This window comes from Magnolia sinica, chromosome 11 (assembly GCF_029962835.1).
Source record: "Magnolia sinica isolate HGM2019 chromosome 11, MsV1, whole genome shotgun sequence".
NCBI classification, from domain to species: domain Eukaryota; kingdom Viridiplantae; phylum Streptophyta; class Magnoliopsida; order Magnoliales; family Magnoliaceae; genus Magnolia; species Magnolia sinica.
Genome location: NC_080583.1, coordinates 20,463,168 through 20,479,482, shown reverse-complemented (window position 1 = coordinate 20,479,482; position 16,315 = coordinate 20,463,168). Strand labels below are relative to the sequence as shown.

At 39.8% G+C, this 16,315-nt stretch overlaps 1 protein-coding gene across 2 annotated transcripts; it reads left to right on the top strand.

Moving 5' to 3' along the window:
* The first annotated feature begins 1,291 nt into the window (after positions 1–1,291).
* Positions 1,292–15,615, top strand: LOC131218914 (heptahelical transmembrane protein 4-like). 2 transcript variants are annotated; one of them, XM_058213794.1, is made up of 4 exons: positions 1,292–1,405; positions 2,155–2,440; positions 12,956–13,250; positions 14,693–15,615. In XM_058213794.1, the coding sequence occupies exons 2-4, from the start codon at positions 2,160–2,162 to the stop codon at positions 15,344–15,346; spliced, it is 1,230 nt and encodes a 409-aa protein (XP_058069777.1). In that variant the 5' UTR covers positions 1,292–1,405; positions 2,155–2,159; the 3' UTR covers positions 15,347–15,615. The 2 variants fall into 2 exon arrangements, with proteins under 2 accessions (XP_058069777.1, XP_058069776.1); XM_058213793.1 differs by lacking the exon at positions 1,292–1,405 and adding an exon at positions 1,507–1,644.
* The last annotated feature ends 700 nt before the right edge of the window (positions 15,616–16,315 follow it).

Here is a 16,315-nt window from a genome sequence, read left to right as displayed (position 1 = left end):
TTACACGAACAATGTTTGGATGGTGCTAGACAATGTTTGGACAGTGTTGATTTATATGGACAATGTTTGGAGGGTGCTGATCATCATTAGTAGGCCACGTGCCCAGTAGAATGATAGTGTATAGTGACACATGTTACATATGCAATTATTGAAATGATTTTAGGTGTAATCCAAGCTCTCACTGTGGATTTTGCAAACAATTCGAAACCGTCACTTTATGATACCAAACAACCAGGGATTGGAAACCCCCTCCAATCCAGTTACTTTATGCTACCAAACAACCAGGGATTGGAAACCCCCTCCAATCCACGGTGCCAAACGACCCCTTATATGCTATCAAAATCATTTATAAGATCATTTCTAATGAGATGAAGTGAAAATACTAAAAAGATATCTTAATATAAAACTTTTATAGACACATAAGAATGCTTCAATGATGCTCTCAGGGCCTGTTTGGCCAGGCAGATCCCACAATATTAGGAGGGATGAGATCGGCAATATCCTGGGATAGGCATGACGAGCCAAACAGATTTGGTGAACTTGTCCTGGCTTATGAGCAATCCCATGGATCTTAAGACAATTCATTGACATCACCATCATTACCTTAAAATTGATCCTATCCCTTGGTTGGATGGATTGGAAGGTAAAATCCCGGGATATGCACGGCATGCCAAATAGATCGAGTGAACAGGTCCGGGGATATAAGCAATCCCATAGATCTTAAGACAATCCACTGACACCACCATCATTACCTTAAAATTGATTCCATCCCTCCTAATACCATGAGATCTGCCTGGCCAAACAGGCCCTTAATTTCCTGTGTGTTTCCTCTCGTGTGGCCCACTTGAGTATTGGATACACCTCATTTTTTTGTTGTAAGTCCTAAAGTGAACTATCAAAACAGATGGACGGTGAATTTATCACAAAAATCCCCCCTTGCATGAAAGGCTTTAGCTGGTGTGTTGTGTCACAAAGTTTTGTGGGCGACTATGATGTATGTGTTATATCTACACCATTCATTTATTTGAATAGATTATTTAAAGCTTGAGCCCAAAAATAAAATAAAACCTAAACTCAAGTGGACCACTGTGCATAATGTAGTAAGGATTGGACGTATACCATTGAAATATTATTTAATATTTCCTTTTTTTTTTTAATATGTTCGGCAAGGTTTGTGTTAGCACATGAATAGCTTAATGCGAAATAAACATTATGATGGGCCTAAAAATATTTCAACAATGGAAATCATTGATACCACTGATTATGTGGTCCACTTAAACTTTTGGATATTATTCAATTTTGAGCTATGCTCTTCAAAAATCTCGCCTAATAGATGTACGGTGTGGATATAATAAATACATTACGGTGGAGCCCACAAAACTTGGTGACGTCACCACACACGGAGGTCGGTTTTGTAATCCGGTTTTAACCTTTCACGTCGACGATGAAAGGATGATTGAGACAGCTCAATCAATCGTATCATTTGCCCTACCGGATCAAAGAAACAAAGGAACATATTCCAACGACAGATTCCATCTTTTGTTTACGCTTTTGAAAGAGGGAAATTAAAAATCTTTTCTCTTTCTTTATGAAATCGCACGCGTTTGGATCAAACACTATCTCTGATTTTAAAAAGCTTATAAAGTTAATAAATAAAATATAGAATCACTGCCTTTTTGGTTTCCCCGGCATTCCTGGCAATCCTGGATTGTGGTTTCCCAGGTATGTTTTTTGATTTTTTTTTTTTTCTTCTTTTCGAATCTGGGTTTTTGATTTCAGGCAGAGATTTTGAATTCCCCATCTGTGTTTTCGTTTTCCATGCATGAATCTTGTATTCCTAATCTGGGTTTTTTCGTTTTCCTGCAGAGATTTGACTTTCCCGTCTAGATATTCGTTTTCCATGCAGGAATCTTGAATTCCTAATCTGGGTTTTCCGTTTTCCTGCAGAGATTTTGATTTTCCCGTCTGGGTTTTGTTTTCATACAGAGAATTTGATTTTCCCATCTCGGTTCTTCTTTTTATACAGAGATCTTGATTTTCTCATCTGGGTTTTTGTTTTTGTGCAGATACTTGAGGCCTTAGGATATTTTTCTGTTGTTTTTGGATTCTTTTATCTTAGTTTGATATTGGTTTTTGTTTGGGTTGCTATTGAAGGAAAGATGGATGATGATTGTGTGAAATGTGAGAATTCGGGAGTTTCTTCGGATACGGCTGAGAATTGCTGTTTTGGAGGTGAAGATGGGAATCGAGCGTCATCAAAGGAAGGCAAGGGGAAGAGATGGTGGAAGAAAGTGAAATATCAGCTCGTTGAATACCATTCGTTGCCTGGTTATTTGCGGGACAATGAGTTTATAGTCGGTCACTATCGATCAGAGTGGCCACTTAAACAGATCTTCTTCAGCATCTTCACCATTCATAATGAGACTCTCAACGTCTGGACGTAAGGAGTTTACCCAGAACTTCTTGTTTTTCTTCTCTCTGTTTCTTATGGAATAGGATTTTCTTCTTGTAAGTCAGATTTTTCTTCTGGAGTGTTTGCATTTTGAAATTATATATTAATGGACTGTTGGTTTAGAAGGATTATTTTTCTTGTGAAGTTTAATGTTTTTTGGCTTTTAATTTATTTTTTTATTTTTACTTTTTAAAATTTTTTTGAAAGAGGGATTATCACATGCACTCTAGTGGAAGTTTTAGGATTATCCCGGTACACATGCCACGTGCGTGTGACATCCAAGACATGCAAAAGGTCGTTGCCACCATTAAGTTTGCCAGGCAATAAAAATCAGGCGGGTCCACTCATCACACATGCACATGTAATGAGATTATCTGCAGATCATCTAATGAGATCGTTGGCATGTCAAATTTAAACTGTCGGTATTTGATCTCCATTGTCGCCACTCTGATGATACTGGCCTGATTTCTCACTGGGTGACTGATGGTGGGGCCCACCTTTTGCTTGGCTTGGATATCATGCACATGTGAAATGGGATACGGAGTGCACACCAACTAGACATTGTAGGATGCTTTTTTTTTTTTGAAGCGTATTGTAGGATGCATTCTTTTTTTCCGGAACTCATGGTAGCTATGTATCCTCTAATCCCAAGCCTGATAAAGGAGGGTTGATGTCAGGTTGTCAAACTTTTGCCAAGCAATCATGAGAACTATTCTGAATGATTGGAAAGCATGATTTGCAAAGCAGACCATAATTGCATGGGAGTGGAATTTTAGTAACAATAGGAGTGGAAATGAAGAATTATTTAATATTCTGACCGAGAAGTTTCCCAAAATGACCATTTTTTATTTATTGGGTCGATAATTTATGAGTGGGGGAGATTGAGAAGGATGTTTGCCATATAATTCAAGCTGGGTGGTAGAAGTGGAGATGTGCCTTTGGAGTTTTATGTGATCGTTGTGTATCGCTCAAATTTAAATGGAAATTCTACAGGATAAGACCAGCCATGCTTTATGGGACAACATGTTGGGTAGTTAAGGAACAACTCGTTCATAGGCTGAGTGTGGCTGAAATGAAGATGTTGGGATGGATTGGTGGCAAGATGACGAAGGATAGAACTAGAAATGAATGCATTCAAGGGGACGTAGGAGTGGCATCCATAGGTAACAAGATGAGGGAAAGTAGACTTTGATGGTTTGGTCATGTTCAATGGAGACCAAGAACCGCGCTGGTTAGGAGAGAGTGAATACAAGTTGAAGGCTCTAAAAGGGCAAGGAGAAGGCCCAAAAGGATGTGGGTGGAGGTAGTAAGAAAAGACTTGATGACCTGTGGTCTAATTGAATTATGGCCCTTGATAGAGTGGGATGGTGGAATAGGATTTATGTAGCCGAACCCAATTAATTGGAATAAGGCTTACATGATGACAATGATGACCATAAGTACGTGGGACTATAAATGCATGAAGCATGAAGCGAAGTGGCAAAGGGTTCATGTGCAGGAGTAGGGAAGCGTCTGTTTCAAAATGTAAGCAAGCATATATAGTTAGGGAAGTGGGAGTAGGAGAGAGAACGGAGTGTGATTCGAAGTGGGAATGACACCTAGATAGAAGGATCCTGCAACTAAGCATGGGATAAGGCTTTGATGATTATGAGACAATGGTCCATTTGTTTTCCATGATAAGAATTGATTGAAGAGCTTCCTGTTGTTACTTAGTGAATGGATGATATTAGTGTAGCAATTTGTATTCAATGAAAGATTGATCGAAGTGCCTCCTTGATTACTGAGTGAACAGATGGTCTTAGAATAGCAATTTGGCAAAGTAGAAAACAAAAATTGTGGGACTTCTCTTGGGCTGCCTCATGAATTTAAGATCGAGTTTCTTGCTTGAACAATTTGAATGTTGAGAAAGGGAAGCAGTGAATTCTTTTGCTACCATCCTCTCCTCAAGCTTGTTGAGAAAAGGGCCATATGATCATGTTAAACCTAATCAATTGGCATGAGAAAACAAGAACAATCTTCAGAACGTCTTCCAAACCTGGAAAAGTTTGCAACTTTAAGCATCTGGATTAGCAATGACAAATGGTCAAACCAAACTTGTCAAGGTGAAGTTCTTGTCTAGCCAGTGCAGATTATGTAGGGCAGTAATTTGATCTTTGCCGCTTGATATTCTGGCCCTCTTCTTGGGACCAACAATGCCAAAATGCAACAAAATTGTACCATTGAATGAACTATCTGAGTGTATTCCAGATAGTTCATGCTTGTGCAAGTTGGCTTAATTTACCAATAGGGAGCAAGTTTGTGAGTGCAATTAGGTGTTGATTTAATTCTATGTTGCAGTTCTAAATTTCAGTTAAGAAAATGATTAGGAGTTTAGTATCATCTTTTGTATTGTTTGCATGGCAAAAACTCAAGAACTTAAACCCATTTCCAGGCTTCTTTGTGTCATTTTGCAATAAGAAGCCTGGAAAAAGATGCATTTCCTTTCCACCAGGTATCCAAGGGAGACCCCCCCCTTTTTTTTTGGGGGAGTGTGTGGGGGGGTTCATGAGGCTTCTTTTGATAGGACCACAAGAAAGAAGTCACTAAAATGGAGCCTTGCCAGAAGGGTATCGGCAATAGAAAAGGATCACCATCCTTTTTAATTTTACTTTGCCAAACCGGCCATAGAAATGGTGACCGACCAGTTTCAGTTTTAGAAGGTTGTGAAGTTTAGGAAACTTGTATGACAGGTTTTTGAGTTGTAACTTGTAAGTATGATTTTTTTTCCCATGGAAAGTTAAATAGTAGGAGAGAAGTTTAGCATTAGTCTACACATATTGAAGGCGTTTGTGATGATTTTTATGTGATTGAATTATTCTCTCTCTCTCTCTCTCTCTCTCTCTCTCTCTCTCCCTTTTTTTTGTTTGGAATTTTCTGTTGGAGTTGTTTTATTGCATATTGAAACCCTAAGCTTCAATTATAGAGGTGAAATCTCTAATTTTTGTTGATTTTCCTTCTCCATTTATGCAACCATATGCATTTTTAATATGGAGCTTTGCTATATTTACATGTATGTGTAATCAATGTTTTAAATATCGATGGTATCGGCCGATATATCTCACGATATATCTTGTATCCCTCCAGTGCGATACGAAACGCACAAGTAGTGCGATATATCTCACATGTTCGATTTGGTGAGCATTTTTGAATTTCGATCCTTTTATTTTCTTTAAATCATGTTAAAATTAGTGTCAAATTGTTACAAATCCATGATTTTTCATGCAAAAGCATGAACAATCATGGATTAGGAGCTTCGATTTCAATATTTGGAGGAGATGAGCCAAGTTGTGGAAAATTGAAAAAAAATCAAAATTTCCCAATTTCTCGCAAATTGTTTGTAATCTGAATCCAAACTTCAAATCAAACATGTATGTAACCTAATCTAGTGATTCTTCTTTTGCTTTCGAATGCATTGCTTGTGTTTCCACACGTCTTCTTACATTCATAAATTATATGAATAGACATTGAATATACTTGCATCAATTCAGTTAGACAACACATGGATTAGGACCCCATACAAAGAAAATCTATTATTTGTACTTGTTTTTTGTAATGTTTTGATTTATAAGTGTGTATTGATGTCTTTTTTAACAATCACAGTTTCATTTAAAAATTCAACCAATTTCCCAATGTTTCCCCATGTTTCCAACAATAGTAATACATTACATGATACAACCGATATATCCCGTGCGATAACCGATATGTATCCGTATCCCAAGAATGAGATACGTAACGCGATACCGATATTTCGAACGCTGTGTGCAATATAGCTCATGTACATGCCACACATGTGCAAACATTGCTTAATAGGTCCGAGATCCAATCCATCCATTAGAAAGGCACCACTAAATTGATGCCCTAATCCAAGAATCAAATTTATCCACTGGTCAAGTGTCCCACAGTTTTTAAAATAAATGCATGGCTGTGAAAAACTTGGCTGAAGTTTTCTAATCCATTCACCTGTTTCCAATATTGAGGCCCAAATGCTGAGTTGACCAGATTTATTCTTGGGAAAATGTGTAGAAGGTCGGATCAACCTGATGTATGGATTGGCTCTTGCACCTATGTGTAATGCGGGCACATGTGTGGTTTGTACATGAGTTTTGTTGCACGTGTGTGCAATTAGAAAAGCCGTTTAATAAGAAACATATAATATACACAAATTAATGTGTATCCTTCAGCTTCAACCCAATATTTACACCACCTCTTAAAATAAAATACCATCAGTAATATTTACACCTCTTAAAATCAAATAGCATCGATAATATATCATCATCCGTCGCCGTCGCTGTCATCATCATCATCATTATCATCTACGCCTTATCCCAACTAATTGGGGTTAGCTCTAATGATCCTGTTTCAAATAACATCATGCGGATTGGATGATCCTAGCCCTTTGGACGATGTCAGTTTGTTAAAACTATCATTGTTTTTGAGCCATAGATCACACGGTCAGAATCATATAAAATGGGATCTATATAGTAGATGTTTCAAGATGATGACCGGGCCTATTTTGTTTCTTTGCTCAATCTTGTCTGTTCATTTTCCATGCTATTGATTGGATGCTTAGGATCATCCAATTGGCATGATTGTTGTGCACCATGGGTTGCTCCTAGATGTATGAATGAATGAACTGTTCAGATCGAAGATAAGTCGCCAAATGTGCCATTTGAATAGTTCAGGGATGTTGCTAACGTCCCTATAAAGGTGGGGATGTTAGCAAAACCCTATAAATATATATCAGTATGATATATCAAATACCTAAAAAAAGGTTATTACTCTTAAATTTAATAATGAACTTAAAAATTATCAATTATCATAGCAATAAAGTTAAATTTCATTCAAATGAAAGAAATCTGACGTTCTTTACATGTACCTAGAAGTGGTCAATTTTCTAGCAATCATAGTTGAAATGATAAGGTATTTTTATTAAATGGGCCACCCATAAAAATGAATAAAAATCTTATCTTGAAATTTAAGATATCTAGCAATTACAAGGCTAGCCTTCAAATTTCATTTTAAATAATCTAATATATTCAATAATAAACTTGTAAGTGATTTCCAACATAATTTTCTGGTCACTTGTTTCTTATTTGGCAGCCCTTATTCTAATCTACCCATCGTTTCTCTTCTTCCTTTGCTTTCTTTCACATATCCACCCATTTTTAATTTTAAAACGGGATTTATTTGGTAAATGGTTGTGGAGATTTGGGTTGGAAGAAGATTCTTTGTGAAGAGAGACCATTGCAAACAAGTACGGGTGTTAAGAAGGAGGTTGGTGGGTAAGGGATTTAATACAGGGGCATTTTCACATTGAGCTCGAGTGGGGTTGCCTGTGGGATGCAAGGGTACACTTGGGGTGGGCGGCTTGTATGAGGCGGGTGGCTCGTGTGATCTGGGGCCCACGAGGCGGTTTGATTGAGGTTCTAACCTATGAGATGTCGAGCTTGGGCTATGAGATCAAGGGATTGATTCGCCATGCTCTATCAGTTCGAGCTTTTAGAGCAAGTGGTTAATTGTCCTGCATCAAATTGAAATCAGAGCAGGAGGTGTTGTGTTCGAGACTCCTCACCAGGGGTGATTAATGCAGGGGCATTTTTACACCGAGCTCGAGTGGGGTTGCTTGTGGGATGCAGGGGCACACTCGGGGTGGGCGGCCCGTGTGAGGTAGGTGGCTCGTGTGAGGCAGGCCCCACTTGTGTGAGGCGGAATCCATGTGATGTGGGGCCCACGAGGGGGGTTCGGCCGAGGTCCTAACTCATGAGGTGTGGGGCCTAGGCTATGAGATAAAGAGATTGATTTGCCATGCTTTATTAGTTCGAGCTTTTAGAGCAAGTGGTTAATTGTCCTACGTCAGGATTCTTCAATATACATGGTGTCAGGGAACATGGAAGGGAGTCTCAACTTTGAAGTCCAAGTTTAAAGAAGGGATTGGTTTCTCTCTCTCCCTCTCTCAAGATGACAAATTTTATTAGTAGGAGCATAAAACTCAATAACACAAGAACAATTACAAACCTGGCTATGAATGAATAGTCATTTTGGCCGAAATTTCAGATAAAAGAGGCCCATCCTATTACATTCATTTTAACTTTCTTATATACATCCACTTCCAATCCCCCTTTTGTTTTGGAAACAATAATTGTTTCTCCCCCCAAATAACCCAAAATATAGCCATCATGATTAATTCGTGCATGAAGATCTCCTTTTTCCTTGTACTACCACTCGATCACGCTAGTATGATTCCCGTAAAGGAACCCTTCATCACCCATGATATGCCGAAAATTGAATGAATTTCTCCCACACTTTCCATGCAAATGGTCAATGGAGGAATAGATGATCCATCGTTTCCACCAGTTTCATATAGATCAAACAATAATTAGGAATTAGTAATGATCTCTTGAAGGTTATCAATGGGAGAATCTTGTTCCTTCCTGCCAGCTAAATAAACGCCACCACTTTGTGTGGAAGTCCCAAGGACCACATGAAGGACAAAAGACTGCCACCATCCATCGAATACGGTTATAAGGGTTATTGACTTTTATCAAGGGTATTTTAGGGGCATAGTTGATCTATTGTGGGGCAGGCCATATCAAAGGTTTGGATTGTTGAATCATGGGCCCCTTTTTGTAGAACCTAAAGACAAACCTATGAATCTTTAATGAAAATCCTCCAACTATTAGATTGATTACAATCAATGTATAATTTATTTATAATAATAAAAATCCTATTGCTAAATATTTGGTACAAAAACGGAAAAGCAAATTTGCTAAATACCCCCACAATCTTCAATCATATCTTCCACAAATGGCAAACGTACCCGTCACGGTTTGGGCAAACGGCTTCGGTCGTGGGTTTGCTCCCCATTGACACGAGTTCGAGTCCCCTCCTCGTGGATTACCAGATGCATGTGGTTGGCTGGTGATTGTGTGCATCCGTAGGGAATAGTCTCGCTTGCCTTAAAGGGGGCGGGGACACCTGTCATCATAAAAAAATGGCAAATGTGATATTTGACATTTAGGTCCCAAAATTTGCAACAAACAGCCCAAATCAACACATGCCGGGCCATATGTGGGCCGTGGGTTTACAAAGAAATTTTCATAGGGGCTAGGGAGTGATGGAAAATCTTGGAAAAGAAATCGAATTTCCTTGATGACAGTTTCCTCTGTTTGAGAAACCAAAACTGTGGGGGTAGAAATCGATTTCCATTTCCTAGGTCTTCCTTGAAATACGAGTAAAACCATTTCCCAAAAAAACTTATTAAATCTGGATTTCCACTACTACAAACAATTTAGCTGTTTTACCATTGTCTTTTTGACATTTCTATGGAAAACAACACTTTAACAAAACATCGGAATAACTGTTGGATTTCACAATTTTCCATTTTCTTCCATTTAGATTTAAGTGTCCATGTTATGGATTCTCCCTACACAAACAGTCCCTAAACTTCCATCACGCCTTCCTAAACAACTTTCATTAAGCCTTCACTGTTAGTAAAACCTTATTCTACCCAATATCTAGACTGATCCCTCAAATAGCAAAGGACTTTAGTCAAATCCTTGTGTGATCTTGCGATCTTGTATTGTTCAGATTGGAACATGTTATCTTCTCTAACAGAAACTATAAAAAAAAATGGTATTTTACTAATCACAACTCATTTCTTCCTTGGATCAAGGAGTCTCTGTTACCATGTTGATTTTCTATGAACAACAAAGTTGGCAAACAGATGGATACACCTTAACAGTGAATCAACTAAGGATTCCCTTTATTATTAGAACTTGGTCAAGTGCATCCTTCAACTATTAAATTAGGCAGTGAAATTACAATGTGATGTTATGCAAAAACCTGGAGAATTTAGGACCAAGCTTATGGAAGGCATTAACATCTCCGTTCTTCCCCTACTCTCTCCCGTTGTATTTGAATTTCGTATGCAACTGGCAGAGGTATTCTGCTCTTCTTTATGGTTCTCTGATCTTGTCATAACATGCATAAACTCAGATTCTGACCATTGTGACAAATATCATTGAGATTTAAAGAATCTCGTGACATGCTCATGAAAATTCATCAAATGATGTTTACCGTGAGAACATAGCGAGATTTTCAAGATCTCAGCAGTTTTAAATGTTTTGCAATATTGTTGTGAAATTATCTTGATTTTACAAAAGAATTATTAAAAGGTTAAATTAATTCATTTTTACCCATACTATAGAAATTTAAAATTATTATTAATTTATATTAAATATTTTTTAGACTTTATTTTCAGTGATTAAGTTATGGCCCTTGGTAGAGTGGAATGGCAGAAATGAATTCATGTAGCCGACCCCAATTTGTTGGGATATGGCTTAGATGATGATTATGATGATTTATTTTCAGCGAGATTATCCCTGTAATATTGCAAGAAAAAAGTCAAGATCTGAAAAATTTCCCAAGAGGTTCCCATGCTGAGAAATTGCTGAGAATGAGGTTGGTCAAGATGATTCTGACTTGCTGAACCACGTTAGACCTTTCAGTTTATAAGAAAGTGACATGCCTTCTATAAGCCGTTCCCAAATAGCTGGGAGAAGGCTATTACGAGGACAGTGACGATGGACGTTACCTTATGCTACAGCTGCTTTCTTAAAAAAACCCGAACAACTTACTACAACTACAAACCTAATTGATATGTGAAATTATTTGTGGGGGTATTTCGAGGAACTATTTATGTTTCTTAAAGGACATGTAGTTTTATTGGTATCCACCACTGTGAAGCAGTGCAGGATGGGGCTGCCACTTGGGTGGGTTGGGTCGAGTTGAGGGCCAACCTGATCCCGACCCAACCTCAAGAGGACCCAACCCGCAACCTGATCTGGCCTGAATTCCAACCTGAGATGCCAAATCCGAACCCAACCGAATTGCTCTATACTCAACCCTAACCCAACCCAACCCAACCTGACCCAAATTGAACCGAACCCGACCCAAATATATGTGATTATTCCTAACCCAACCCAACCTGACCTAAATTTGCTCCCAAACCCTAACTAGATCTGAGGACCCTGACAACCCAACCCAACCCAATCCTAACACTGGTTGGGTTAGTTGGGTTTATCTGAACCCAATTGCAGCTCTAGTACAGATTTCAACAATGGAGCAATCATATGATCCTCAACCAATGTTGTCAAATGGCATAAGCGATCCTGTGTGATCGCTTATGCTTGATCGCTTGTGCAATAGCACAATCACATAAGCGATCGCACAGTTTTTTTTTTTTTTCCTGAAAAAAAAATCGAAAAAATGAAAAGTATGCGATTGCATATGCCATTATGCGATCACATAATTGTATATGTGATTGCTTTATGTGATATGTGATTGCATACCATCCATATGGCACATGTGACCATCGCATATGCCATATGGACGGCATTATGCGATTATGCGATCGCATAATCGATTATGCTATTGCTTTTGACAACATTGTCCTCAACCCAAGGATTGTGTTCTTAGGTTGTCAGTTTGTAAATTTGTAGGATTTGGGGGGCTCATGGTTAATGGTTGAAACTGTTGATTTGATGGGTCCAATAGTGGATGGACCATGCCCCTAATATTGTTAATTGGGAGTTCCTACCTTCCGGATATCTTTGGTTTTCTCCAGTTAAATGTGGACCATTGCCATATTTCTTTTCCCATTTGGAGGCTACCAAATCAAGGGTTATTGACTTTCATCAGGGGTATTTTAGGGGCATAGTTGATCCATTGTGGGGCAGGCCACATCAAAGGTTTGGATTGTTGAATCATTGGCCCCACTTGATATCTTATGTACATTTAAGTCTGGGCCTTCGATCATGTTGTGCCATATGCATGGTGCAGACGCCTGGTTCCATGACTGTTTATTCTTTTGGAATCATGCCTTTTGTAACTATGATATCATTCAAGATAATTTGGTTGAAATCCTGTTTGACTTACCCTCTTTGATATCTATAGAAGTTTGCTAAGCCCACACCCATGTGCAAAAAAGCTCATGTACACGCCTTACAAGTGCTAGCATGGCACAATAGGATCGAGATACTATCCATCGGTCAGAACAGCTCCATTATATTGATGCCCTAGCCCAAGAATAAGCTTGATCTGCTGGTCAAGTAGCCAACAGTTTGCAAAACAAATTTATGGCTTTGAAAAACTTGGCCGAAGTTTTCTAATCCATCCACCTGCTTCCAATATTGCGATTCCACATGCTGATTGGATCAGGTTTTATTTTTTGGGAAAACATGCACGAGGTCAGACCAACCTGATGGATGGATTAGATCTTGCACGTATATGCCGTGCTGGCACATGTGTGGCATGTACATGAGCTTTATCGCACACACATGTGTGCTTAGGAAAATGCAGAACTCCATCCCCTGATGCTGCTTGATACACTTCTCATTAGATTTCTCATTGCCCTTTTTGTGACCGCATACTCCGTTCCCTGATGTATCCCCATTTCTGTCGCAGGCATTTGATCGGATTCTTCATTTTTCTTGCACTGACAATATACACTGCAATGAAAGTCCCAAAGGTTGTGGATCTCCATTCTCTGCAGCATTTGCCGGATGTGCTGAAAAGGGCCGATCTGCACAAGATGCAGGAACTCATGACGTGCTTACCTTCCATGCCAAGCATGTCTGATCTGCAAAGGCTTCGAGACGAGTTGAAGATGTCGTTGCCTAGTTGGCATGTTCTTGAACTTCTCACAAACTGTTTACCCGGGAGATTTTCCCATGCCAACCACACTGACGTATGCGTTCTGGTACGCTGTGTGTTCATCACTAACCTTTGGTTGTAGGTGCTAATTCTATGAAAAAACTTGGTGGGTCTGTTTTACGTTATTAATTTAAAATTCATGAATGAATCATATTTATTTTAGGAGTATCATATGAGTCTCAATCAAGAGACTTTTTTCTTTGTTTTTGTTCAACCCAGCAATGTTACTAGTGGATCCCATCTTCTTTTAATCTCAGCCCTTGATCTAGTGGGCCCATTTGATGGTCCATTTCTTACCATCTAATTAGGGTGAGCAAATAAAACCAATGGTCCCCGTTTAGTGGGATGCCAATGGGACAATTGTAATCATCCAACGGGACATCTTCCATCCACTATCTGGCCCACTATATGAACAGATGGGATCACCAGAGGTGGGCTGCTCAAGGATGAGTGCATGCACCACGATTAAAAAAATTGGTCATTCTTTAATGGGGATCCTGTATGTCAGTTCATTAGGGACATATCAGGAACTTTTGAACTCTTGAAATCTTTTTCATTATCTCTGCATGACTGATTGAATGAATATCTTTCATTTTTCCTTGAATTTTCTTGAGTTGGTTAGTCTGATCTTTTCAATTAATTCAGCTCTGTTTTGTGTAAGCTTCTAGAGATAGCAATGGTAGTGTCTATTCCCTCTAAAATCCATTCAAAGGGCTCAAAAGCTTTTGACTGTAGAACCTAGTTCGAAAACCCAAATAACTCAACTAGACTAGATGTCCAATCATGTCAGGTCAACTCAAAGACTTGAGCGAGTCTTTGCTCGACTCAAATTGATATATTGATAAGTAAATATAAAATATTTTGTCTGTCAGTTAATAATATACTCGTAATAACAAACTCAAAAAGTGTTGCTATAACTGAAGCAATTAGCAGGTTCGTGTTTCAAAAACATGTCGAAATATCGTTGATTCAAGTTTGACTCGGCTGAATTTTGAGTTGAGTCACCAAGTTTTGGAACTATGTTATAGAAACCCAATTCTCCTAGTTAGCAATTTTCAACTGAATGGACTAAGTTTTCATTGCCTGGTATTGGTTTTGAGCTGCATCTTGATCATTACAGCCTCTCTCTTTAGGGAGAAGAACCTTTGGAATACATCAAGTCGATTTTTTTTTTTTTTGGCTGGGGGGGCGCGAAGAAAGGAGCCTGTTTTTGATGAAAATCTGCCTCGTCTCTATTTTAGGCTGATGTTTTCAATAATTCTAAGATAGTAGATACGAACTTGATGGCATGTTGGGCATGTGGTCACCTTCCCCCCTTTCTGTTTCTGAGGTTTTATTTTTTCTGTTTCTTTGGGTTGCATACAAAATTCACATGCCACAATATGTTGTAGGTTTGATCATTCTCTAATTATTCTTGTTATCATCATCGCTTTTGCTATTCTGATGGCCAGCCTCTTTTTTTGTTTTTGTTTTTTTGAATAAACACAGCGGAGTGTGAAAGAAGATGTGGCGAACATGATAGCCCCACTACTGTTACGGCCCATTACCCGCTGGCCCTTCTTTGCCTTCCTAGGCGGGGCCATGTTCTGCCTCCTCTCCAGCAGCACGTGCCACCTCCTCTCCTGCCACTCCGAGCGCTTTGCCTACATCATGCTCCGCCTCGACTATGCCGGCATTGCCGCCCTCATCTCGACATCCTTCTACCCACCTGTCTACTATTCCTTCATGTGCAACCCTTTCTTTTGCAACCTCTACTTGAGCTTCATCACTCTGTTGGGCATCGCCACTGTCCTTTTCTCTCTGATGCCTGCCTTCCAGAACCCCGAGTACCGGACCTTGCGGGCCTGCCTCTTCTTTGGCATGGGCGTATCTGGTGTGGCCCCCATACTCCACAAGCTGATCATGTTCTGGCACCAGCCGGTGGCCCTCCACACGACTGGTTATGAGATGCTGATGGGCACTTTCTATGGGCTGGGGGCGCTGGTATACGCAATGAGGATCCCAGAGCGGTGGATGCCGGGGAAGTTTGACATAGCGGGCCACAGCCACCAGCTGTTCCATGTGCTGGTTGTCGCTGGTGCATACACGCACTACCGTGCGGGGCTGGTGTACCTTAAGTGGCGGGATTTGGAAGGGTGTTAAGATAAAATCTATGATGGGAAGTGTAGAGAATGTTAATTCTCAACTGTAAAACAGAATGGAAGGCCAATCAGATGCTGTCATTGCTCATCTGGGCTTGTGCCATTCTAGACTTGAAATAAGCTGTTGGGGTGGTGGGCCACCTGCAATGATTCCTCATCATTGTAGCCTGATATTTTAGCTGCTTGGGCAGCCCGTGATTATGTAATTGGATAATCATGTGGATGGATGTTATTTCTTTAGTAGGAAAACCATGTCTCAAATCATGTAGATGAATGGCTTCTGAGGGCCTAATGGTGCCCTGCTTGGGTTGGAGCTGGGCCCCAATAGAATGGAGAATTTTTGTTTGGCAAATATGTGCATTATACCCTCAAAGAAGAGTAGAAAAGATGAAGCTTGCTAAAGATGATGCTCAAGCCGCCCTAGTGCGAGGTGTACATGAGTCGAGCTTGGCACAGCTCGACTCAGCTCAACCACTAGCTGACCCCAGCTTGAACTTGGCTTGGCTCAGTCCTCAACCTTGACTGGCCAGCTCCGCTCGGTTTGGTCAGCAGCTCCGGCCAGTTTGGGCCGAGTTCAAGCCAAGATCGAGCCTGTGCGGTATTTTCACAAACACATGGAGTACACCTTGCAGGAAACATCAAAATCAAGAAAAAATGGTATTTGTTTCATATACATACCTTCCTTGCCACCAGTCGACACTTCATTGAGTCATTTCATCAAACACTTGGTGAGCAACATCAATATCAAAGTAACCGAGTCACTGAATTGTTCGATCCGAGTTCGATTTGAGTTGGGCTTCGATCCGAGTTGAGCTCGGGCAAGCTCGAACTTGGTTTGAAATTTTTTCAAGCTAAAAAAATCAGCTCGACTTGGCTCAAACTCAGTTTCGAATCGAGCTAAAAAATTCAGCTCAACTTGGCTCGAACTCAGTTTCGAATCGAGCGAGCTAACTCGCTCGGTTCGTGTACG